Source organism: Mchenga conophoros, linkage group LG2, assembly GCF_057382185.1.
Source record: "Mchenga conophoros isolate Kocher_MC1m ecotype Shallow Benthic linkage group LG2, M_conophoros_male_GT1.1, whole genome shotgun sequence".
In the NCBI taxonomy this organism is placed as follows: Eukaryota; Metazoa; Chordata; class Actinopteri; order Cichliformes; family Cichlidae; genus Mchenga; species Mchenga conophoros.
Genome location: NC_140527.1, coordinates 32,065,760 through 32,091,562, shown reverse-complemented (window position 1 = coordinate 32,091,562; position 25,803 = coordinate 32,065,760). Strand labels below are relative to the sequence as shown.

Sequence of the window (25,803 nt, the reverse complement as noted above, 5' to 3'; positions counted from 1 at the left end):
TCTCCTCGCTTCTGTCTCATATCATCTTTCCTTTAAAGTCTGACAGGGGTCTTGTAAAACAGTCTGCAGCCATTCACTCACATGCCTGCAGGGAAACACCAGGCAGTTCTGTACCAATATTATACACACAAGCATAAAAACAATCACACACACTCCAACCTTTCACTCCTTTCTCTCTGCTCTACAGACAGACTTTGAAATGATTACTAGATGGAGAAACGTTTCTGTCAACGTGTGGAAACAGGCCTGTCAGAGACCGCGGGGAGATAGGGAGGGACGGAGATTTGAGATTGGAACAAGCTGGGAACACTGTTTGAAACGACAGAAACACTAGGCTGATACAAGCGCAGAGATTTATGGGGAGAGATGGCAAGATATAGGTGTACTGGCGAGGGCTGTGCGCCGGAAGACAAATTCATAGAAAAGGAGGTGTCGAGAGATGGATAGACATGGTTTAAGGCTAAAGAAGAAGTAGGCTGCAGTGAAGATAGAAGGGAATAACTCTGATAGCCTGTAAAATCCTATAGGCACAATTCAGGCAGTCAGTTATATAGCAGGGCAAGCAAAGCGGAAGAGCAGTTTGTGTGTGTGGCAGGAAATGATTATGCTCTACTGTGCCGACTGCATGTCATTTGGATGCCACTAGCATCCACAGAGACCTCATCCTATGATCAGACAGTCTTTCTGCCCATGCTTGATGCATGTGCAAAATGTATGTGTGTGTATATGTGTGCCTCTTTGTGTGAGTAACCATATGTGTGTTTCCATGTGTGTGTAGGCAGGGTGAAAGCATTACACCCCACTGCTGTCCATTCTGTCTTTCTAGCTGTTGTGAAGAAAAAAAAATGCATCAGCGCATTCATGAGCACATTTTTACAAAAGCAGATTGCAGTTTCCTTTGCTCACCAAACTAAATCTTTTCTGCTAAATCTGCCCATATGGCTTCCTAACAGTCTCGCTTTGTTCATTATTCACCATCGGCAGGCAAAAAAGTGCCCCGTTTTTGAAGCTGCTGCCACATTTGCGGAGGCATTACTACTACGGACTGCTGGCTTGATATAAAAGGACACTGTGACTATTTTCCAAATCGTTTACTAAAAAAACATTTGTGGAAACAACTGCATCTCTACTAAACAATATTTTTTCCCCCCCCATGTAGTGAGAAAGGAAAAAAAGATTTTATCGACAAAGAAGACGAAGAAGAAAACCATAACCAGCTAATAGTGCAATTTTTACATGTCGTGCCCTAGTGGAAGCTTCATTCCTGTATTTCTTGCCATCAACAAGCACAGGGACGATTACGCGAGAGCTGTATGAGCTGTATGTAGGATTCGCAGCCTCTGCTCTCTACAGTCATTTGACAGGTATGATAACTGGATATTTTATTGATTGATGTCACCAGTTTAATATCCATTTTAATTATCATTATATAACGCGGTTGCATAACAAAACTTCTGTCTCACTTGCCAGATGGCCTGTAGGGTGAACAGGCTGGGATGGGGTGGGTGTGATGTTGCTAGTGAGGATGCTTTCTATAGCTGTTCTACAAAAAAGTTCTGCAAAAGACTTCCGAAGTTTCCTTAAGAAGCACATCTGTTTGTGAGGGATCTTTATCACAGCAAAGATGGGTGATAACAGTGACAGATTATTGATTCCTTGGGACATAAAACTGTTCACCTCCTCCTCTGCAGTTCCACATGAGCTGCTGATTGAGCTGGGACAAAAATTTACAGTTACTCTTTCTCATGATGCTTAATAACCATCCATTCAAGTATTTTCTGAACTGTTTGTCTAATTTGATTCAATCTGATTACACAGTGGAGTTAGACGCTATCCAACCTTACACTGGGCGCGAGGTGGATTACACTTTGACCAGTCTATCAACTGATATTGTGTAAAGATCCCTTATGTATGGTAAATTGTGTAGGCTGAAACAAAAGATATGCACATTAAGGACACACTTTTAAGAGAAAAAAAAATGTTTTCACATTAATGAATGCAGTGCAGTCCAGCACAGCACCACCTGGCAGAAAGTTGTAGACTTCAGGTTTAAAGTAGCCATGGAGTGACTGTGGCATTTTGGATGGGACTTTGTCGGTGGATCCAAATGCAGGACTCGCAAGACAAGAAACTAAAAAAAACAGCTTTAATTCTGAAGCCTTTCAAACAAATTACAAAAACGAGGCAGGGCTCGCGCCAGGAAAGCAAATCCTCTGAGTCACAGGGAAGCACAGACCAAGGGAGCACACAGCATGATGGAGGATACAACAAAGAACACAAACAAACTGAGGGTTCAAATACGCAAGAGGAGATGAGGTTAGAGTGGAGACACCTGAGGAGAAACATACAGCTGAACTAAATCTGATGAGGAGACACTGGGAGGTAAAACTTAACACGAGACACAGAAAACACAGGGAATGTAAAATAAACTAAAACAAGAATAGAATCCAAAAAAACTCTAACCACTCGCCTGAGAAAGTAAAAAAAGAAACACCAACAAACTATACCACGAAACGCCAAAATACCACAAACTAAGAGTCAAACATCAAAGAACTAAAGTGAAACTTCTAAACTTAAAATGCTGGGTCACAGACCGAGGACCATAAAAAAGTGTAAATAAGATTTCACTTTAAAACTGTACATAATTATATTTACTCTTTGGAATTTTACTTTTAACTGAGTATTTTCATAAAGTGGCGTTTCTGCTTACAGTCTTCAGTCTTTCATGTGCAGCACATTTGGTTTGTCATCTGTGACTGTCTTCCTGTTCTTCTCACACTTCCCTCACTTAGAGTGGTCTACTTTGTTTGTATCGATTAGTCTGTAATTAAAATGTGATTTCATCTTTGTGTGTGCAGCTCTTAAAGGGAATAGCACACACTCCTGCAATATTATCTGACACTCGTCTTGATCCCTCTATTAGAGCCATATTAAATATCTCACTCTTCTCATCCTTTGCCTCCTCTCACTTTAATCTCTCTCTTTTCTCACATCCATGACTTTCAGCTGTTTCTCCTGACCCGTGAAGCCAATCTGCCACCACACACACGCTCCCTCACTCATTCACTCACTTTCCATTCCTTTATCCATCCTGCTCGTGGGTAAGGATGGATTAACAAGAGCGATGGATGAAGTCAGCGGAGGTGCTGATGGACTAAAGTGGCCTTTTCGTGAACAAATCGCAATGCTGAGGAAGCAAAGCTCAGGGCTCTTCGTAATTCCCGTCACATTCACGTGTTTCCCCTTCGCTCCATGATTCATATTTACCTCTCCAGTCAGTGTTTGAGCAAGTATCTATTTGCATATTTGTTCTCCTTTAGAAGGAAACAGATGCGTTTACGTGTGCGGATGTAACAGGGCATGTTTGTTGTTTTGTTCAGAGCGATTCATGCGGCGTTATCATCGACAAGTCAATGGGTATACTAATATTAATTTATAATTTAGTGAATCAACATCCTGGCGATTTCATACTGAATCACTGATGCTCCTCTCGGGCTCTTGCCTCGCTGTGAGGGTGGGAGGGTGATAGATGGAGAGAGAGGGAGGGAGAGAAATGGAAAGAGGGAGGGCAACTACAGCCCCTAATGAAAAACAAGGAGCAGGGAGGGAGGGAGTGAAGGAGTTTGGGGAGAAAGGGGGCGAGAGTGAGAGAGAGAAAGAGAGGAGGAGCGCCACAAGATGAAGTGTGAAAGGATGAAAGAGGGGATGATGGAAGGAGGGTTTCTGCCTAGAGCAGCCATTGAGAGAGGAGGTGGAGAGAGAGGAGGAGAGGATGAGAGGAGGAAAGAGGGCGAGGGAGTGCGTGCGTGTGCGTTCTAGCTGCTGAAACACGTGACGAAGAGACACCGACTTCAACACACAGACGCACTTGTTTCCACAACGACGGCGGCAAACATGGGGGCTGTGGTGGGCACGTTGACCATGCAGACCAAGCAGAGGAGGCCATCCAGGGGTGAGGGAATACACACACAAACATGAACGCACGCATAGACATACTCACACACACAAAACACACAAACATAATGTGGGGGTTTTTTCTCTCTTTTTCTAATCGGCACATGGATGCACGCATACGGGCGGTGAAACTTTTGACAGTGTGTTGTCGTTGTGGCTTTCACACACACGCTCACTCCGGCTCAATGTATACAGCGCAGGTACGAAAAGCTGCAGAGCGAAGATTAATAACTGCCGGTATTTCAGTTGAGATGCAGTGAAAGAAGGGGAGCAGATGGTTTGTCGAGAGAGAGAAAGGAAGAAATGTAGAGACCAACAGGTGTTCCCAGTGGAAACAAAAAAGTGAATCTGTTTATTCTACAACAAACTTTCAGCCAGGCAGTGTCTGTGCACCCAGGTGATTGTTGTTGAGCTTATCTTTTTTTGACACAGCAAACCGAGGGAGGAATCTAAGAGCTGGCTCTTTTTTTTTCTTTCTCTTTTTTTTGGTCTGTGCGTGCGCACGCGTGCTGCTCTGTCTGTCTGTCTGGCTGCATGCTCAGACGCGAGCCTCGACACTGGTAAACACACACATGTCGAAGGTATTTGTCACTCTGCTCACACACTGCTTTTCTGTCTTGCTGTTACCTTGGAAGCACCGTAACCATGGCAACAAAAGATGTGGGGTTTGGGGTGGGTGGGGTGGGGTTTGGGTTTTTTTTTGATGAGATTGGGGTTTTCCTAAGTAAGTCAAGGCCACGTGAAAGAGACTCAGATAGTGAGAGATGCAAATTTGCAGATGAAGCGAGAAGCGGGATGTATGAAAACCTGTTGCCTGTAAGAAATGTTTTACTCCCTCGTTACTCATTCTAAAAAAGAAATCCTGTAAACCTCTTTTATGTAAGTCTTACAAATCTAATGTGGCTACTACAATGAATGGGCACAGTGAGCAGGAGATCAGTGCCAGACGGAAAAAAAAAATCCCCAACCCTACCCCCTATTAATAGTCATTTAAACTTATTTGTCAAGGCAGACTGTTATCAGTTTTCTGTCCAAGCAGGACCTTTTCCAAATCAGTGCATATGGCTGGCTTCATCTTTTGAATAAGCTCTTCCACTCCACCACTAGCTCAAACAAACACTTTTCCCTAAGGGTGTTCAAAACCAAAAAAAAGCTAGGCGTAAATTTGTTGCTATTTTGATTGTTGATGCACTTAAGTTGTGGAAACGCATGAAATCTGACTCTTGCTGCAAATGAAAACAAGTCTTTTTACCTCCACAAATACCCAGCGAAGAGATAAAAAAGAATGGGATGTGGAGCTGTGAAGCTATTTGGGGTTGGAGGGGGAGAGAATTGTGTGTAATTCAGCTGTTGTTACTTCAGCATCTTTCTCCTACTCTGACATGTTAGCTTTATGCGGGATTAGTGCGGCGGGGCTTGTATGCATGCAGGCGCCCGTTTCTTTCTTTGGTGTTGCAGATAACTTATCCTCACAACACTGACAGCAACACTGAAAATGGGGGACAGTGCATGGCTATAATATTGTGAGATTAAATTTCTACATGATTGATCTTCTGGGCATGAGCTCATCACTCCTGTGTCATGACAGAAAATACCCTCGCCGCGTTCGTGTCCTGCACCTGCTTGAATATTTACATGCCTGTCTGGACTGTCTGTTTTCATCAAGGCTGCGTGTTGTTCTCTCAGCTTCCTTTATTTTCTGCCAAGTTGTTTTTTCTTCCTTTTTCTGACAGGCTCTTTCTGGTGGGAGTTTTCTCCTACTGTCTTGTCTGCATGGTTTTGTCTGGCAGGCTCGCACCTGTTTTCCTCCTCATCTGTTGTGGTGGCCTCTGACAACTCATCTCTCCAGAAGAATTTTCACCTGGCATATTTTTTTCCACTCCCTGGTGAATTTTCCATTTTTCACTGCCTCCCTTACTTACTCCCTGCAGCAATGTTGTCTCAATCTCCCTCTATCCTTTTATTTTCTGTCAATCTCTCTCTCCCTCTTATCTTTCTTTTGTTTTGCTAGTTGCTTCATCCCTACCAGCCCCTGAACCTCTTCCTCTTAATGTTTTTTTTCAGTTTCACATCCTCCCACTGCTTTTTCTACTCCCAGTTGTTTCCCCCATTTCTCCCTCCCACATTTGTCCCTCTTCATCTTACTTTCTTCTAATTTTTCCCCACCACACTCTCGCATGCCGCCACCACCACCATACCGCTCCTTTCCTCCCCTCTCACTTTTATGCTGCTGTTCTTTCTCTCATTTGCTCCCTCTCTGCATCACCCACACTCCCATTAGCTGGTGTGAGTGCTTATTAAGTCATCTCATCATCCTCATCCTCTTGGCATCCAGCAGTGTGTCTCTGCCTGTGTGTGTGTGTGTTTGTGTGTTCTGCAGATTCGGAGTCTAGACATATGTTTACTCAAAAATCAATACTGGCGTGCTGCTATGTGTGTCTAAATGAGCCGTATTTATAACTCCCTCTTCGAAAACATAATCAACAGTAGCCAAAAAAAAAAAGTGACACACTTTCCTGTGTCTGTTTGAACATACTTTAGCAATCCAAACAGTCCTCCTTCAGCAGGCTGAAGGTCAGTATCCAAGCAGTGATATGTGTGAGTGTTTGTTGTTTTACACACACGGGTGCTTAAATGCTTTGTTCGTCAATAACTCTGGATTTCTGCCTTGTTTTTAGCCCATGTGACTGGATACATTTATTTTTCTGTGTTTATGTGTGTGTCCCCAAATATAACAAGTCACTGGACCTTCAGTGAAGCACTGAAAAGCCAGTAAAGGATTGGCCTTATGTCCCATGACTTGAATATTGACTATGGAAAACAATATGTTTCAGAATGAGCGTTTAAATTCACTGCGTGAAACATGATTATATATTCAGCTTTTCCGGGGTTTATACTGTTGCTTGCAGCTATTTAAATTGCCTCTTTCTTGGAAAGCACGCTCCACCATGCAGAGGCCGGTAAGAGAAACTCCTCTTTAGCCGGCCAGGATGACAGATTAGGCTAATTCAGATTATGCAAATGAGATACTTTCTGGCAAGGATTACAGGACACGGTACTAGAAAGAAAGAGAGAGCATGGCATAGATAGAGTGGCGGACTGAGAGGAGAGTTTGGCAGAGGGGGGGAGATAAGAAATGGAGGAGAAAGAAGGAATCAGTGGGAAACAGAAGAAAGGAAGAGATGCAGAAGAAATTAGCGCAGCATTAAATACCAGAGGCAGGAGTGGTCAGGAGAAAGTTAGGAATTAAATCCTCTCCATGGGCTTTAGGAAGAGGGTGTGTACAGACGTAAGAGGGGCTTTTTTTGTGTTAGAGTGCTTGTTGGGGAGAGTGACAGGTAGTCTTTCTTTGCTGGCAGCTCAGGCCACCGCTTAACACTCTGAACAAGCTCTGAAAGAAATGGGCTCAGGCTGTTGGTCACTGTCAGACACCACGGTTTATAATAGGTTATGCAGCAGATGGAAGTGAAGTTCTCGAGGTTGCTTTCTAGGTTGGGTTTATTTAGGCTTTCTTTATCTGCTAAGTTTGCAGATTTTGTTGTGGAACACGGATGATGTAGGTTTCTAGACCTCACCTGTTCAATGAAAACTTTACAGAAGTTATATGACCAGATATATTCCACCACTACGCACTTTCATGTGTTTAAAAGGAGGTTTCCTGAATCAGAAGACTCCTTTTACATTTGATAATAATCCCGCAAAGGCTCACAATGAGGTTTTGAACTCTATGTAGAGTAAAGACAATGAGTTGGGATTAGATATGTAGAACTGGGTGATATCTCCTAAATTCAATGTTAGTTTACATCTGTAGACATGTTATAATGAATTTACATTGCGAAATGAACTTAAAAGTAACTTTGGATCTTAACTGCTAACCAAGGAAGAAGATCACACAAGCTCGTGTACACAGTCTATTTCTAGTAACTCATTTTCTGTTTTATTGGAGCAGCATAATGCTCGAGCTCAGTGTTTTCCTTTGATCGGGAACCAAACAAGAACACTGTAGCAATTACTTCAAATATTCAGTGTGCTCAACACAGCGTAGCACTATCTATTTTATTGTTTTGTAATGCTTCAAAACTAATCAATAATAGCTTTGTAATTCAGTACATGTTGTGACTGTGTATTGATGTGTCCAAAATGTTGTCGATTGTGAAATTCTCACTGAGCACATTCATTTTCTCTGTACCTTATAAATCACTGCTTGGATGAAGAGGATTAGCTACAGTAGAGTAGAATTAGTATGAAATTAGCAAGTCTGTGTGTGTTACTTTGTTTTTGAAGCGTGTTCCTCTTTGCTTCAAAATCTATTAGTCCTCTGCTTCCTTAAATGTATTAAACTGTTTTTCTCTCTGAGAAACATCATATTAAAAAATCATAAAAAATCATATTTACTGATTTAGGCAGATTTTTATGAAAATGACAGGATTGTTAAAGTGCCGTATTTTTTTTTGTATTCCCAAATAGAAATGTGTGCCAAATTGAACAGTTGTAGTTAGTAGAATTAGAAAATACCTTTGTACAAGGCTGCTCTGTCTTTGTTTTTTCCACACTGTCTCCATCCTCTCGCGCATCAGTAAAAACTCCTAACAGCCTGCGCGGAGCTTGCCAACTGTGTGTGGGTGTGTGCACGTGAGCGTAAACAAAGATGGTGAGCATATGCCAAATGGAAACTGTTAGCTGTTTGTTAGTAAACTCAGTTATTGTTGAAGTTAGAGGCTTCAAAGGATTGATGGTAGGTTGTCCATGCAAAAGTATTATTTCACTGAATATCATATGAAGCCCTGTGATGGATTGATACCTGTCCTATGACAGCTTCACTCGGTGAAGTGTTAGACGATAGTGTGTTAAAGGTATCTACCAATCTTATCTAGCAATAAACTGATATATTTTCATAGACTTAGATGTAGAATTAAGCCATTAAACATACGCAGGAGAGGACACTAGTTTGTGAAAGCTCATAAATAACTCGTAAATAGCTCTTTCAAGCTATCTGTGGCCATTTAGTATTTGTAAATGCATATTTTCATCAACTCTTTCTCACTATGCCATTCTCTTCCTCTTCCACTTCTGTTTCCTCCCTCATTTCCACTTCATCATCTTCCTCCTCTCCTCACGCCACATTTCCTCAACTGAATTCAAGGCGGTAACACCCAAAAACATTCATAAACATGCTTATTCATTCCCAGTATTGATGCAATTATTTATTGTCAGCAGATTAGACATTTCACCCTCTCTGATAACAAGCAAGCTAAATATCAAAAACAGCTCCTTATAAGCTAAAATAATGCCAGCTAATGTTGGGTTCTAGTGTCCTAAAAATCACACTTTCCTTCTGATAAACAGTTTGATTACTTCCTCACATTGTATGAGAGTTTATTCACTTAATGTCCAAGTCCAACACTGTTAGAGCCACTTCAAAGAAAGTTTCACTAATGCTAGCAAACAGCAGCTAACAGGGGCTAATATAGGCTAACTGCAGCTAACACCAAATGCAACAGTGCTTACTGACAGAAAACTTCACAATATCCTCAAAAACTCACCTCAGCACCGCTGTCATTGAGAAGAACTGAGTTTTACTGACTCGTCGACCCCTTTCAAAGTTTATATAGCCTCCTGCAGATTAAATAGATGTATTGACAGATGAGGTAAACAGTGGAATAAAAGCCTACACTCACTACAAATGAGAAAACAGATTTCAGTTTGCTACAATCTACTGACATCTAGTGGTAATATTTTACACACTATACCTTTAAAGTAGACCCTTTTTGCATTTCTTTATCCTCTGTCATATTTATGCTGTTATAATCATGGCAAAAATTTAGAATAATGAGGTCAGTGTAGTATTAGTAGTCCCTGTGAGTCAAGCTATAGACTGCTCTGTTTGTCCATTTTGTTCTGAGGTTTTTCTTCTTGCATCTGCGCAGTGCCATAGAGAGGAGATATTCTAAATCTGGTCACTGAAACTTGGCTTAAAGGGCGGGGGAAAGAACCTGCAGCAGATTCAAATCTGTTTAGTATTCTGTCTGCTATAAAATAAACGCCTTCTCAACTTTCCACTAATAATATGGTGTCAGCTTGTTATTCTGGTGTGTAACATGTGTTGCAGGGTGTTTGTTGTTTCGCTGTACCTGTGTATAATATCCCAACAGAAATCCCAGTGAAGACAGCTAATGAACACAACTTAAACTACACTTAATCATTTATACTAATGAGCAAATGTCTGACAAATTGGATTAAATTCTACTCTTGCCGCTAAATTAAATTTTCCCCAGCACTGCTACTGTAATTTCACAACAGTAAATAAAGCAAACCTGCAATCGACAACTCTGTGGGAAACCTCTTGATACGGCAGAGCCCCCTGCAGTCTGCAAGTCAGCGGCTGTACTTCAGCTCAGTTGGCTAGTGAAGCTTCTCTTTGCATACACATAAAGACTTTAAATGAGTGCCATCTTGTTAAGAGCACAGAATTTACAATTTAGTCTTTTTTTCACTATGATTTTGATTGTGTGGATGCATTAAAATAAATCGCATTTGAGCAAAAATCTTTGTTCAGCTTATCAAATTGGTCACTGCACTGATATTCTATGAGAAAGCTAAACATTAAAATGTGCATCACATTTTTAGCAATCATGGTACTGTTCTCTGTGTTAGGTTTTGCTACCCCCTGGTGGTCCACAAAGGTTATAGCAGTTCTTATAGTTCCCAATACTCTTGTTATTCAGGCTTGCTGCAATTTTTATAAAGCCCACAGGGCAAATTAGAATAGATGTTCTCTCAGTGCCTGTATTCATAGGTACTGATTTATACAAAGTGCTGTTTATATTATAGAGTACGGTATATGAAAGGTATGTTTAGAAAAGTCACTTTGTGGTGAATTAGGCCGTCTGTTGTTTGAAGCTGACTGTGTGTCTTAATGGGAGCCATTAATCAAGTCCTGATCTGTTCATGAACTTGTACACAGTCACAAAACAAACACATATGGCGGTACGGTGTAAGGTGAGTTTATCATTGTTACAGTGTGCTCACTGCCCCAAAGAGTGAAGGACACCGACTGTAATACAGGGGGGAGTGGGGCTCTGTGGGGAGAGAGAGGGTGTGTGGGATAGAGCGAAGGTCAGGATAAGAGAGGAAGATGCCCCAGGGAGGAGAGAGAAGGGGGGATAAAAAGACAGAGACAGAGAGAGGCAGGTGAGTGCTGATTTCACTGTGGGAGGAAGCAAGATAGATGGAAAGTTTATAATCACGAGAGAGAGAGCAGGAAAGAGTTTAAAAGCCAACTTTGTTTAGAATTGTAGTGAAAAACCACCACCAGTGTTTGAAAGTTTGGAGTTCAATTTTTCCTTATTGTGCAAAGTTAAGCATCTTAAGGAATAAAAACCAGAAGGGGCTAAGGAAGTACGGGAAAAGTTGAAGACAGAAAGCTTCAGGATAAACAGCGAGTCCAAAGAAAAGAAGAAAATAATCAGAATGGATAGAGAAGAGCAGAGCGAGAACAGTTTACATACTATAGCCATCATTCTGCTGTGCTGTGGGGCCGTCAAAATGCTGCACCTGCTGGGAGTCATCACTGTGGAGGGTGAGTCATTATACTATCATCCACCTTTAAGTCAACCAACAAAGTCAGAGTGTTTCCACTGCTGTTGGGCTGTCAACCAGCAAAGCGAATGTTATAGTTTTTCTCAAGACGCAAAAAAAAAAAAAAACAGGGATAAATAAAAAAATAAGCAGTTAATAAATGCAAACTGCTGCTGGCTGTTCTGTTGTCAGATTTGCACTCTTACCCACATGAATTCTGAACTTCTGTCATTAACTACTCATAGCAGGGAACTGCTGTAGAGGACTTGTGCGTGCATATATATATTTCTCCTGCTCATTTTAATGATGCGAATCTGCAGTTGACTCATGCACATGCATTGCTTTTCCCACTTATAATAATTCTGCTGCAGTACAGAAACATCATCTGTCATGTACTATAAAGAAAACAGAGCCTCATACAGCCACAGCTCAATAAAAACCAAAGATTTAAGAAAATCTCTATATGTTAACAGTGCCACTGGTGTTGGGATTCATTCCAGAACTTTGTAGTCTGAGTTGTTAATTTGACGTTTGCATATTTTAAAATGGATATTAATGCCATAGTGCTGGATATATTACAAAATTTCACCACATTTGGTTTTACTTTGTTTCATAATGAAATGAAATGAAGAAACTGAGATGATTTTAATCAATGAAGACCACAAGGGAGATTTTCTCTCTGATGATCAGTGGAACTTTTAGTCTCTGGGAAGATTTTACTCTTTAAAGGTGTATGAATGTTAACTAATGCTTCCCCATCTCACCTGTGAGGTATTTGTTCTTTAAATTTACTTACCTTAGATGTATTGATATTAAGGTCCATGAATCACAGATTCTGCCTAAAGGGCTTTTCCAGCTCTGCACAGAATCAGACACCCTCTCTTTTAAGACCTTAGTATAGTTGATATACGTGTTTACACATGCTATGTATGCTAAAACATACAATCTCTCTATAATGGAGCCCTTTGTGATTATATATGATACTACTATAATACGGACGTCGTGTCTGGTCGTTATTTTGCTTGGAGTGTAATGGTGACTGTGCTGGTATGATTAGGCATTAGAGGCCTACCAGATGAATTCACACGATTGTGTGTGTGTGTGTGTGTGTGGTTGTGTGTCTGTGTGTGTGAGCCTGAACCTCAAAACCTACACCTCAGTACCCCGGTGTGACGCTGACAATGTCTGATCTGCTGGGATGAAAATGACCTTCAAGTGATGTGTGACCGTGTGTGCATGTGTGTGTGTTTGCAGGTAGCTGTGTTTGTGTGCGTTGAACACGTTGAGGGAGGAGGGGTAAGGAGCTATATAAAGAGACTACAACTCAACATTATAAGTTATACAAAGTCATAAAGTCATACTGCTCCCATAAAGTACAAAATGTGAGACCACAATTCAGCAAGCACTTACTGAATTGCGTAATAAATTATTTTGATTTTTTTATTGTGACTTTTATACTTTAAATTGACATGGGCAACGTTAGATAATATCATTGCACATGAGACTGTTCTCACCGTTTCAAAGCATCTCCACAGCCACATTTGACAAACGTGTGAGTCAGCAGGCCAAAGAGTCAGTATATCGTATTTGATTGTAGAATTCAAACCTGCTGATTCAAGCTACGATGGCAAACTTTAGGTTTTTTGTGTGAAGTTCTGAATACTGAATCTGAAATCTGAAAAGTTCAGGCTTAATTTAGCAGTGAGATAAAGCAGTCTTTGCCTTGCTCAGTGAAATGCCATCTCAGTACCCATCATTCACTGGGAGAATAGAACTGAAGAGGGACTGGTGTAATGAAGCTTTACAAACCACTAATGGTTTTGTCACACAGATAAAAATGTCTCATTTCAAAACTGTTAATGTTTCAAAATGTGAACTGCCAAGGACAGAGTGAACCTTGCACCCCGTGACACCAATTAAAGCTAAATGGGAACCATTCAAAAGATTTAGCTTTGTGCCTGTGCTGGACACTGTCACTGTGCCTGATACTGTTCAAAACACATTCAGCTAAATTTTCGTCTGGACAGCAGTCGGCACAATAGTGACTTTGATAGGGATAATGACTAGTGTGCTAAAAGGGGAAATGGTCCATAATTTTCTATGAAAAACAAACTGGGTGATTACAATCTCTCATAGATCTTCTTAACTGATGCAAACACAGGGAAGTGCATAACAGCTTCTACTAATAGGACCATTCACCTTTTTTTCAGCCTTAATTTCACGAGGATAAATGAAAAGAACAAACATTTCTGAGGATTTTCTCGGCTTTTAATGGGATCTTTTTCTTATGCTGCTTAGTCAGACATTAAGGCATCAGCCTTCATTAAACTCAGCAACTCATTATTTCAACAAAAGCAACATCTTTTTTTTTATTTATTTCTGCCATTTGCTAATTTTAATAGTGTCTACTGCTGGAATCTTATCACGCCACTCCATGGCCCTTTTCAGCTTTAATTAGAGCCTGGCTGGATTCTTGTGGCCAATGTCGATACAGATTGTTAGGGATACACTTCATTAGGTACACCTTGGTAGTACTTGGTTGGACTCCCTCTTGCTTTCAGCACCGCCTTAATTCTTCTAGCCGCAGATTCAGAAGGGTGCTGGAAACATTCCTCAGAGATTTTTTTTATTAATATTGAGGTGGTGGCATCACATAGTTTCTTTCTGCAGGTTTATCGGCTGCAGATGTGAATCTCCTGTTCCACCACATCCCAAAGGCGCTCTGTTAAATTGAGATCCAGTGAATATGAATGCCATTTGATTACAGTGAACTCATTTTCATATCAGCTAACCAATTTGAGATGATTTGAGCTCTGAGACAGTATGTGTTATCCTGGTCATAAAGGTCAGATAAACAGATGGACATGGTTAGCAGAAATACTCAGGTGGAGTTTAAACAATGCTCTGTTGATAATGAGGAGCCCAATTAGTGCAGAGAAAGTATCCCCTACGACATTACACCACCAACAGTTGTGTAATGCCAGAGTGTTGTGAGTTCAGAGATGCTGTTCTATATAATTTGGTTGGAATGTAAATGCACTGAGGTCTGTTTAAATGGCGGATACTTGCGTTACCAAGCAGATGAATAAGGGTGCCTAACTGTGTCGCTGGTGAGTGTATATTGGCTGATATTCTTCATATATGCATGTTTTAAAAAACTGGTATGGAATAATGTGAACACAGCATGACTCACCATCTGGTAAGCTGTGCATTTTAATGCTAGTTGTACTGCAGAAAGTTATGGAAACAGTGAAGTATGGGCCATTTTACAAGCTTAACCCAAGCTTTTTTCCCCTGTATTATCTTTTTGCATTAAAAAAATAATAATAATAAATAAAAAAAACTCCACACCTGTTATTTTCTGTTCAGCAAGTCGGCACGATTGCCAGTAAATGTGGTGATAACTTCCTACTGAGCCTGGAAGTTTGTGGAGGAGGCCGCCTACTGATAACAGTCATTCAGTGGGCTGATAACATAACGGGGGCACCATGACCATTTTATCATATTCAGAATTTTTATTACTACTTCTATTAAATTATGCACAGTTATAACACTATGCATAATTATTACATTGTAGATTGCTTTGGGGGGAAATTGTTCACTGGTTTAAATGTGTAAATGAGTGTCTCTAAAAGAGGGCGAGAGAAAATGTCTTAATTTTATATTGTTGTGTTCACCTATAACCACCGTGTGTGTGTGTGTGTGTGTGTGTGTGTGTGTGTGTGTGTGTGTGTGTGTGTGTGTGTGTGTGTGTGTGTGTGTTAAGTCAGAGTCAGTGGTGTGTCCTCTTTCAACCTCCCCTCCAGCGAGGACAGTAATGAGTTGTTAATGATAGGGCCAGTAAGAGGAGCAGCGTAGAGCTGCGAAACTGACCTTTACCTCTCTGCACCTCCATCTTTCATCCTCTCCTCTCCTTCGCCTTTTTGGTCACAGTGTGTATCATTCTGCTTTTCAGAAAGACAACAACATTGTTCAAACCCGGTGCATACATATGACTTCACTGAGCTAATGTTGTCCTTTTCTCTTCATCTGAACAGTCACTCCCTTCCTGTCTACATCTATCCTTTTACTCTTTAATACTGATTTTTTTCCCCTATATTTTTCCCCTTTAGACAAAGCTGATGATGACTTGGAGATGACAATGGTTTGCCATCGACCGGAGGGCCTCGACCAGCTAGAAGCTCAAACCAACTTCAGTAAAAGAGAGCTCCAAGTGCTCTACAGGGGCTTCAAGAATGTAAGTGACTGTAAAAGTGCACTGCAACACTTCACCTCCAGTTTTTTCATCACGACTTTCCTCCCGCTTAACTGTCTGTAACTTGAGTATGAGGGCATAAACAATAAAAACATCTCTTTAAATCAAAGAAAAACACCCAGTAGCAAAAGACATTTGAATGATTTGTATTTATGTAGTTTTTAATTTTTTTTAAACTTTGTATTGGCTTATATACACGAATGATAGCAGAGGTGGTGCTTTTAACCTGTACTGCAAGCAGCAAGTAGAGGGAGATAGGTATATCATAACATCTACCTTTAAATACACTCTATGGGTTTTACTGAGCTGACCTACCTAAATAGCTACAAATTAGTGTGGAGATCATTATGAGCATCCATCATTATATTGGACATGCAGACCTTTTTTTTCTTTCTCTGATTTACAAAAAAATCCTCTGCGGTGCTACATGCACGCCTGTGCAATAACCTGGTTTGCCTAAATCTCGGAGAATATATAATCTCTTCTTTAATACTGAGCCAATGTTTGCCAAAGCCCGGATTCAAAGTACACAACACTGTTACATTTCTTCTAGTGAAACAAAGTGGTTTTATTATCCTCCTGGTTTTCTTTGTGTAAGTCTGTACATTTAATTTCAGTAACAATGACTCTGCTTCATGACAGAGTGAATAATTTTCACAGGTAAATAAATGGGCCAGAGTACAGTCTGCATTTGTGGTCACGCAGTAACATGCAGTAAGTTGTGAGATTAAACATTCCAGGTTTCTTTTTGCGTTTTTGGGAGAGTTTATTCATTTGTCACTTAATTGTAACACTACCATTTTAATGCAGATATACTCTGTTTTGGGGTTTTTTTGTTCTTTACTACTTTCACAGATTTTTGTCGTAAAGTATATTTTATATTGAGGTTGCATTCTTTAGCTTAAAGCTCTTTATCAAAAATAGTCTCATAAGAGACACCCTGCTGTGATAGTCAGAAACTGTAATTAGATGTACCTTTGGTGATTGTCAGGAATTAGACTGTAATCATTTTAAGCAACTTTAATATGGCTTTTTGATGACCAATCATCATCAAGTCTGGATTTATCCAATCTCCGTGCCTTATCGGCTTTTGTATTTCTCCACTGTTACACCCTCCTGTGTACTCTGTTTACTTCGTTTGTGCTTGTTCAGTTTTCACATTGCCCTTAAAGTTTGTCCTTTTGTCCCTCTCTCATTCCAGGAGTGTCCAAGTGGTGTCGTAAATGAAGACACCTTCAAGCAAATATACTCCCAGTTCTTCCCACATGGAGGTGAAGTGTGTGTGTGTGTGTGTGTGTGTGTGTGTGTGTGTGTGTGTGTGTGTGTGTGTGTGTGTGTGTGTGTGTGTGTGTGTGTGTGTGTGTGTGTGTGTGTGTGCTGTGATGTTTGCATTTATGTTCGTCTTTGTCTCTGCACATTTTCCTGCCAGTGTATTAGCAACTTTTTTCTTCTTCTCCTGCAGATGCCAGCACCTACGCGCACTACCTGTTCAATGCATTTGACACAGGACACACAGGATCCATAAAGTTTGAGGTTTGCTTTATACTAACTCATTTCCACTCAATACATCTCAGCTCTTTGATACTCACCTACCATACGCCTCCCTCATTCAGTTTGTCATTCTATATCTGCTTCGTTCTCCATCAGGACTTTGTAACAGCTCTGTCCATCCTGCTGAGAGGTTCTGTCACCGAGAAGCTACAGTGGACCTTTAACCTCTATGATATCAACAGAGATGGATACATAAACAAAGAGGTTTGTCTTAACTTCTTCTTTTTTCCACATGTCAGGTTGTATTCATCATAACTCATGGTGTCTGTGTTCTGTTTCACAGGAGATGACAGACATCGTCAGAGCAATCTATGACATGATGGGGAAGTACACATACCCTGTTTTGAAAAATGACGCACCCAAACAGCATGTGGATGCCTTCTTTCAGGTACCATTATCTGCTTCCTTTATTTATAAAGTAAAAGTAAAGTAAATTTTGATTTATATAGCTCCTTTCAAGATAAAAGTCACAAAGTGCTTCACAGAAGCTAAAACATAAAAATAAAAATCAACTAAAAGCAAGTTTAAAAAGATGAGTTTTCAGCTGTATATTCAATGAAACCGACAACATCAGCTTAGCACTGCCTACTTTACTTATCCAAAAGTCGCTACAGTAGAAAATAAATGACCCATTACTGTTGGCTGCAACATCCACCCAAAATATACAATGACCGAATCTCAACCTCATTGAATATGCATCCATCAAGCCAGCCATCCAGTTTCTGCAACGTATCCCTGTCTACTCTGCTTAGACTGTGGGGGAAGCACTGTAAGCAGAGATGTTCATACATCCATCTCCACAGTCACCTGTCCGAGCTCTTCTGGTAGAACATGAAGGTGTTTCCAAGTCCAATGGTAATTTTATAGTATGTAGGGGTAAAAATTCAAATTTGCTCCGTATATTATTATAGAACTAATCTGACACAAAAAATCCACTATCCACTTGACATGGTCATATCAGCAGAGCTGGACACACTGAGCGGCTCAGCTAGCTGAGTTAACTGATTTTAAATGTCAAAGTAAATAAATTAGATAATGTGACGTTTATAAAATTCATCAACTGTCTCCTCCCTGTAGACAAGGCTAAACAAGCAGCATTTATTTTATGAAAATCAGCTGCAGCTGGAGTGAGTGGATACAGGTGGGGGTCACTTAGGGAGGTCAGGTCTCTCCAACTGTAATTGCAAACTGTAGTATGTCAGTCCTTTGGGGCTCCCACTGACCTGGTGCCTGTCTTGTCTGGTAGCAACAAGCTTCTGTCTAAGCCAGCTAAATTTTCTGTAACTTGCAGCTCGCTGATTCAACTATTGATTTAAATAGGCCGATTTACTAAATGTGTTTGTAGCTTTAAATATCACGTATTCTTCCATCTGCAGAAAATGGACAAAAACCGAGACGGTGTGGTGACTCTTGATGAATTCATCCTTTCTTGTCAAGAGGTACTGGCTTGTTTGCTTTTTCCTTCAACTCACTCTAAAGGCTTCTTCCACTGAGAATAGTTTAACTAATGCAGGATTTGCATATAATGGAAAACATGATGGCTGACTACAGTGCTGTTGCTAATGTTATTAGTGCATTTGCTCTCCGAAATGTCAGCATGTCTGCACAAAAGACCACCACAGTCACAACAGTTTTGCTAACTATTTATTATTATTTACCGAAGGCCTCTTAGATTTTGCAAGTCTCACTGTACACGCTATTAATTATGGCTGTTAGTACAGTTTTCCATCAGTATTTATCTGCAGAGATCATTAAAAATTTATGGACCTTTACTGCCCCCTAGTGGCCAGTAAAACGAATTAAATGGTGATTGTTGGCCGACTTTCTTTTCTCACAGTCACCACTTCTTAATTCTCCTTCATCTTTGCACAGGATGAAAACATTATGAGGTCCCTCCAGCTCTTTGAAAATGTCATCTAGACACGAGGGAGATGGTGCAGCAGACGAAGCACAGAGTGTGAGAAGAGAAACGAACAACAGGAAAAAGAAGGAGGAGAAGGAGTGATGAATAAGAATCTGCAAGCAAAAGGAACAGCCTAACTTGTGAGAGAAGGCAGACAAGAAGCTTGTCAATTTGGGTGTGACTGTTTTCCACAAAACCTTCTGGAAGGCATCCTACTGTAAGAAATCTAAGGCGATAAACCTTCACTGGTTTTGGAAAGCCTCCTTTAGACAAAGTTGACCTTTCTGTGACCACTTTTCTCATCTCCACCTCCCTCCCTCGTTTGTTGCTGTTGTCAGTGTCATCTTGGATGGTGCGCACTTAGTGCCACTATGTAAATACTGCCCCTCTCGCATTTGGTTGAAGGCCTTTCTGAATTATGTAAAATTGTTACCATGCAAGGACTTAAATTCCTGAATGCAACTTAGCAGAGAGAGCATCCAAACCCACACTTTGCTCAATAGAATCTTAAATAAGAGCATTACAAATTTCTGTGTCAATACAAAGAACATGAGCAATATTGTGAAGCATGCACAAGAGATTCCTACAGTGTAATAAATGAATATGTGTCATAAAACTCGGTGGCAATATACACAACATCTTGCTAAATGGTTACGTTTGGGATGCCCGGTCTGTGTGCAGCATCTCACCGAGCCAGCTCGGCCAGTTTTAGACATAAAATCAAACATAGGCCTCTAAAGGTTTGCAGAGCTGAACGTGTGAATGTGTCCCAGCTTGTGACATTCTTAGGTCTTGTGACAGCTTGCAACAGTCCTCAGAGGCCTCCTTAACTCCTAATGTGTGTTCCAGTATCGTCGGTCGGTGTTTGAATGTTGTAATGACTCGACTGTAGATATTTAACTGTTGTGTCTGTGGATTCTTCTCAGTGTCTTGAATCACTGGTGTCTGTCTGTGTGTCTCTGACTACCTGTCTGTCCTTCTGTCAGATTGGATATAACCCTATAATTATTCTACCTTCCACTCGGTGTTAAATAAAGAGCCCATTTAGAGGTTTCCCGGCATGCAGATGGAGAGCAATACGAGGATGTGCACATGTTTGTGTGTGTGGTGTCCCGGTGTGACGGTCCCATTTCCCTGAATATTAAAGTCTCATTTATTCTAGCATGTAGCTTCATCTTCAAATGAGCTGACTGTGTTTTTGCACGAGAGGCGAGGTTTGTCTTTAACTCTGTCTGTTGAAAACGTCAACTCAGAGCTACCAAAACTTCACTGTGAGGGAGAGATGTTGAAGGGAAGATTGCAGAGGAGGACAAAGCTCAGAGAATAAGACAGAAGATGAAAGTAAAGACCTTTTCACTGATTATGGAGGAATGGAAGCCATGTTTCAAATAAGAGCCATCGTTTTTGAAGACTGAGTAGTGCAAAAATACATTTATAAATGGTTTACTGTCATGCCTACTCACTGTGCTACCAATATAGTGATTTAAAAAAGCAAAAACAAACAAACCCCAGACATACTTTCACATAGACGGACGGATAGACAGGCAAACAGACAGACACACTTAAAACAGTCAGAATGAAATAATGTGTGTATTGAAATACTGTAAAAAATCATTATATTTATCAATAAACTTTTCAAGAAATAAAATCAAGTAACGTCTGCTTTTTCCCCCCCACCATGTTGCTCCATACGGTTTTTCTGTTTTACACCTTATTATATGGTAAAACCTTTAAATAAGCACATGAGCAAAAGGGTCACAACAACATTTTATACTGTACCCATATACAACGTAAGTACAAAAGGACTTGTACATTTGTGCCTCCGTTTCAAAGAACACGGCCCACAAATAAAGCATGATAATGTGCGTTAGGAAAAAAAAACCCAAACTTCACCATCACTGAACATGCATCACTCCTTTTATTCCCCAACTTACAGCTTGTTTCCTATTTTCCTCACTTCGCACCACCAAATCCAAGCATCTATTTTCTGTTTATTACTCCTTAAAATAGCTTTTCTTTTCTGTCCATAATGTAACACTGTTGTTATAATTTTGTTGGAGCGCCTTACAGGTGACTGTGATGGTGCGCTGTAGTCTCGTCAGAGTGAGTACATCTATAAATGAAGGTTTAAACACCAGAACAATTAAGAATTAAAGAGGAAGTAGATTTTATCTTCGTTGTTTTGAGCAGACATTCTTGTTTTGTACTTTGATAAAAACACAAAGAGATCTGGCCTTTCTCATAAACACATTCCAACCCGTGCACTTTGTTGTGTAGCTGCTGGAGTGCAGGCCTAGATGATTATCCTCCCACTAAAATTTGAAAAAAAAAGAAAAAAAAAAAGGTAATAACAGAGCCAGCTGTAATCAAGTCCACTAAGTAGGGTAGACTAAGGCGATGGTCGCACTGAGAAACCACACCTTTACAAAACACTGATTCTTGCATCTCAATGTGGAGAATTAATTACCTCCATCATGTCTCCTCTTATAAGTACGAGCGCAAGAGGACAATCACATGGTGGCGAGAATTTTTTATGGTGGTAAGTCTTTTTTCGTATCCTTTGAATTTGTGTAGTCCTGGTGTTTCCAAGTACAGAGCTGCAACATTTTGTCCAATAAAGTTTCTGCTTCAGGACTCACCACGACTTCAGGTCCACTTTCACAACCACTCAATCGGGTTCTTCCGTTTTTGTTTTTTTTCTGGTCACACTTTTTTCCCCCCCTCCACAGTAAGGATCACAGTAAGTCCTACTGTCCTCATGTAGGTCTAATTTAATTAAAGTATCCTCGCAGGGCTGTTAGAGGATGCTCAGTGATTACCGCTTGGTGTCTGGTCTCTACTCCCTTTCCTCGGCCCAGGGTTGAAGGTTCTGCAGCGCATACAGGGAGGAGTTATGGGCGCACAGTGGATCTGATACCGCTGATTCGCTGAGGGACTTCTGGAGGGCCGACTGCTGCAGCTGCAGGATGAGGCGATTGGCCTGCTGACGCTCCGCCTCCCTCTCCTCGGCTGTCTGCCTCCTTAAAAAAAAGAAAAAAAGAAAAAAAAGAGAGAAATGAAACATTATTTTTGTTCAATAATTTTAAAAAGGCTGTGTACGATTAAAGGAGAGCGACAGAAAGTCTTGAAGTCGGAAGATTGCTATTTGCAAGATGAAAACAGCAGCTGTGCCTTGTTAGGAAAAAGGATGGCGATGCAATAGATCTGTTCGAAGCATAAAAATGAACTCAGTAAAAATATTTTGGGAATCTGAAAGGTGAATTAAGGGCTTATTAATCAAACAATACAAAACCCTTCCTTGTTATTATTTAATGTAATTAGTTTCACTTATTTGTTTATTTTTTTTAGAAGTTTTTCAATTTAATTTGGTCGGAATTTAAAGTATTTAAACTTTAAAATTATTTCCACATACTAAACATACTACACTAAGCTAAAATTTAAATATTTTCTGTAAATGTATAGTCACATTTATGTATTCGTTTTCTTTTGCGACTGAGTCCGTTAACAGGAAGATGTCACTTGGAAAGTGGAAAGTTTGTGTTTTCAGCGTCTAATAAAGAAGTCAACGATTTTTCCTGGAATTTTTTTTTAAGTTCCTATACGGGCATCATTTTTGACACGTTATCATGACATTTCATACCAACCTCCACTTGGTCCTGCGGTTCTGAAACCAGGTTTTGACTTGCGCGTCTGTCATCTTGAGACTCTTTGCCAGAGCTGCCCGCTCGGCGCTGGCCAGGTACTTCTGTCGATGGAAACGCTTTTCTAACTCACATATTTGAACTCTTGAAAAGGAGGTGCGCGGCTTTTTCCGTTTAGGAGGCGTCCGGTTCTGGTACGGGTGCCCTATTCTCCGCGTAACGGCAAATGGCACCAGAGCCGCTGCAGGAAGGAGAGACGGGGAGACAGCGATAAATATGAGGTGAGATTTTATACAGCAGCAGACAGACGATTTCTGTGTGGAGATCCAAGGCCAAATATCACAGAAATCTGCCCTGTGCGACAACAGTGCCCTGTTTATGCGGTGCATATGTGAAATATGGTGATTTATATTATATTTATTAAGCAAGTTAAATCTGAGCAAATCTTGAAACAAAGCAATAATAAATAGCGAGTAAATATTTCTTCTTGAAGTTGTGTGAACTTTAGATATTCGTGGCACTGGTAATTAGAACAAGAGCAACAACAAGCATTTTGGTCTATCACCGTGGAATTGTGTGTCTGTATATTTACAACTATATATAATACATGTATTATATCAGGCCTGTGGTCATAAAAGCTTCCATTAATCTTCAATAAAATAGGCCACAGGACTATTTGTGTAATAAAAACGTTTCAAATCCTCTTCACACACCCTTATAAATACAGAGAACTGGTTATAGCTTTTATTATTTTACATAATTGTGCTTCAGTTTCCTTGAAATTTATGAGATAAATCACTCCATAGTCCAATAATCAGCTTATTTATAGTTATCTTTAATTCCATAAATTAATGCATTTATTTGAGTTACTTTCATGTTTATTAGAAAACTGCAACAACGCCAGGTTGTTTGGTTTAACTGTGTTAATGCACTGGGCTTGTTTTTCGCAAAAACGTGACGCAGAAATTAAACATTCAAGTTCTACAACTGAAGCCAATTGAACAAAGCGGATGATGACGTTTAATGACAGTCTGTAAATGTAGTGCATTCTAGTATTTTTTAAAACAACAACTTGCACAATGTTCTATATATTTACGCCTTTTTAGATAAATAACGGGCAAATAAATTAAATAGGCTTTAGAGTTCTACAGATATTTGGCAGAGGTGCTGGTTTTTGTAATGGCTGAGCAGCACTTACTACCGTTTTAAACATTATAAAATATTAACGAGGGGAAGTCATTAGTTCTAACAGCTGGCCTACCTGATATTCTGTCCTTGGCAAACCTGTTCCCTATCCAAGGGAAGCACAGACCTCCAAAGCCAGGAACAGCGCTTTGCACGGGGGCCGGGGGTCCCGGGGCTGTCACTGGTCTGTGGGCTGGGACGCGAATGACTCCCCGGCTGCCCAGACTCCTGCTCTCTCCGTATGAACCTGAAGCCTCCACCGGAGGCATTACACCGGAGAGGGAGATCGAGAGCGCGGTATATGAGGGCGCGTTGGCCCCAGTCGGGCTTCCCAAACTGTAATAACTGTCTCCGTTACTTAAATCTGATCCACTTTGTCTTCCCGCCGTGCGCGCGTTTTCTGGCTCAGTACCGGCTCCCAGAATCTGGTCGATGCCGAAGCTTATGGGCTCGTGATGGGCCGGTTTTGGAGGAGGGCTCGGCGCGCTTGGTGCTTGCTCCATTCCTCGCTCGGTCGCAAAAAGGGCAAGAAAACTGAAGCAGATGGGGGGTTTTAGGCGTTGTTCGCTGTGAGGTCAAACTGTACCAAAACTCATCATCAGAAGTGTCGCCATCGCTATCCAGCCGTAAACCCAGAGTCCAGCGCGTCCCGGTTGTCTCTAACAGGCCTCTTTCAGAGGACTGGGTCCTCTCTACAGGCTGTGGTGAAAGTTTGATGGGCGTTTGGCGAGATGTGACGTTCTGTCCTCCTCTCAGCGCATCAAAACGCTCCGTCTAGCAGCTCCGTCCTCCTCCATCCCTCTCCACCTTTCATTGGCTGGCACTGGAATGACTGATTGAATGTAAGTGGGGGTAGGCCAACGATTTGGCACAATAATCAAGATTTCACATAACCACGGGCGTCAGCGTGTTATATATATGGTAAGATATGGCATCTTGATGTTGTCTGAGTGAGTCAGTATTTCATTTGGCGTTTCTTGTAATTCTAATAGAGAGCAGGGAGCAAGCAATAACTCTATGAAAATGTAAATGGAATATCGAAAAAATCGGACCCGGGGGGAAGGACCAATGTTCTCTGCTGTTTGTCATTTACCTGTCAATGTTCTGCTCGTATCCAGAAATACATCCTGAAAAATCACTTTTTTCAAGTTTTGTAGTAAATAAAGGAAAAACTTTTTGCATACCCTGAAGTCTGACGAACTGAAAATTCTGCCCGTTTCCACTTTTCAGGCTAGACGCAAAGTGCGAATCATTTGTCCTCATACTGCTGCTGTCATTTCTTGACACATGTGGAATGTGCAAGAATAATAAGTTCACACGAAAACTGGCTGAAAGCTGTTAGAAAAAAAACTTGGTGATATAATCCCCTACAAATATTCTTCACCTTATAAAGAACTCACCAAAAAGGAAGAAGATACATTCCCAGTTTATATTTAAATCCTTCACTTCGTCCGCACCATATAATCAAATACAAAGAGTTAGTTGTTACAATTTGCATTTTTTAATATTCCTTTGTACTCTGTCAGGTGGGTAAAATGTCGGACTTTTAAATTTAAACCAGTAAAACGAAATTCGGTGTCCGTGAAGTGTCACACTTAAAATTTTAATCTTACCACATTATTGCCGAGTACAGAGAGAGTGTGATCACATTTTCTGGATGTTTAGGTGTGACGTTACTTACAAATAATTTCTAAACATTTACTTCATGCTCTGGTTGAACGTTTCTATTAAATGTG

General features: G+C 40.7%; 2 protein-coding genes across 5 annotated transcripts in view; one reads left to right on the top strand and one right to left on the bottom strand.

Annotated features, from left to right (window-relative positions):
- kcnip1a (Kv channel interacting protein 1 a) overlaps positions 1-20,893 on the top strand; it is a 52,419-nt gene extending 31,526 nt beyond the window's left edge. For 2 of the 4 annotated variants that reach the window (XM_085295312.1, XM_085295321.1), the window contains 7 exons: positions 15,645-15,769; positions 16,989-17,058; positions 17,250-17,320; positions 17,435-17,542; positions 17,622-17,726; positions 18,715-18,777; positions 19,211-20,893. In XM_085295312.1, the coding sequence (XP_085151438.1) occupies positions 15,645-15,769; positions 16,989-17,058; positions 17,250-17,320; positions 17,435-17,542; positions 17,622-17,726; positions 18,715-18,777; positions 19,211-19,258 (590 nt within the window). In that variant the 3' untranslated portion in view covers positions 19,259-20,893. Of the gene's footprint in view, positions 1-3,722; positions 3,953-11,133; positions 11,534-15,644; positions 15,770-16,988; positions 17,059-17,249; positions 17,321-17,434; positions 17,543-17,621; positions 17,727-18,714; positions 18,778-19,210 lie in introns of those variants that run through there. The other 2 variants (XM_085295331.1, XM_085295304.1) reach the window with 2 other exon arrangements.
- A 114-nt stretch (positions 20,894-21,007) lies between these two features.
- tlx3a (T cell leukemia homeobox 3a) lies at positions 21,008-24,808 on the bottom strand. Its single transcript, XM_085295291.1, has 3 exons — positions 24,144-24,808; positions 22,886-23,123; positions 21,008-22,261 (listed from the first exon to the last, which is right to left on the bottom strand). The coding sequence occupies exons 1-3, from the start codon at positions 24,568-24,570 to the stop codon at positions 22,078-22,080; spliced, it is 849 nt and encodes a 282-aa protein (XP_085151417.1). The 5' UTR covers positions 24,571-24,808; the 3' UTR covers positions 21,008-22,077.
- Positions 24,809-25,803: the final 995 nt, after the last annotated feature.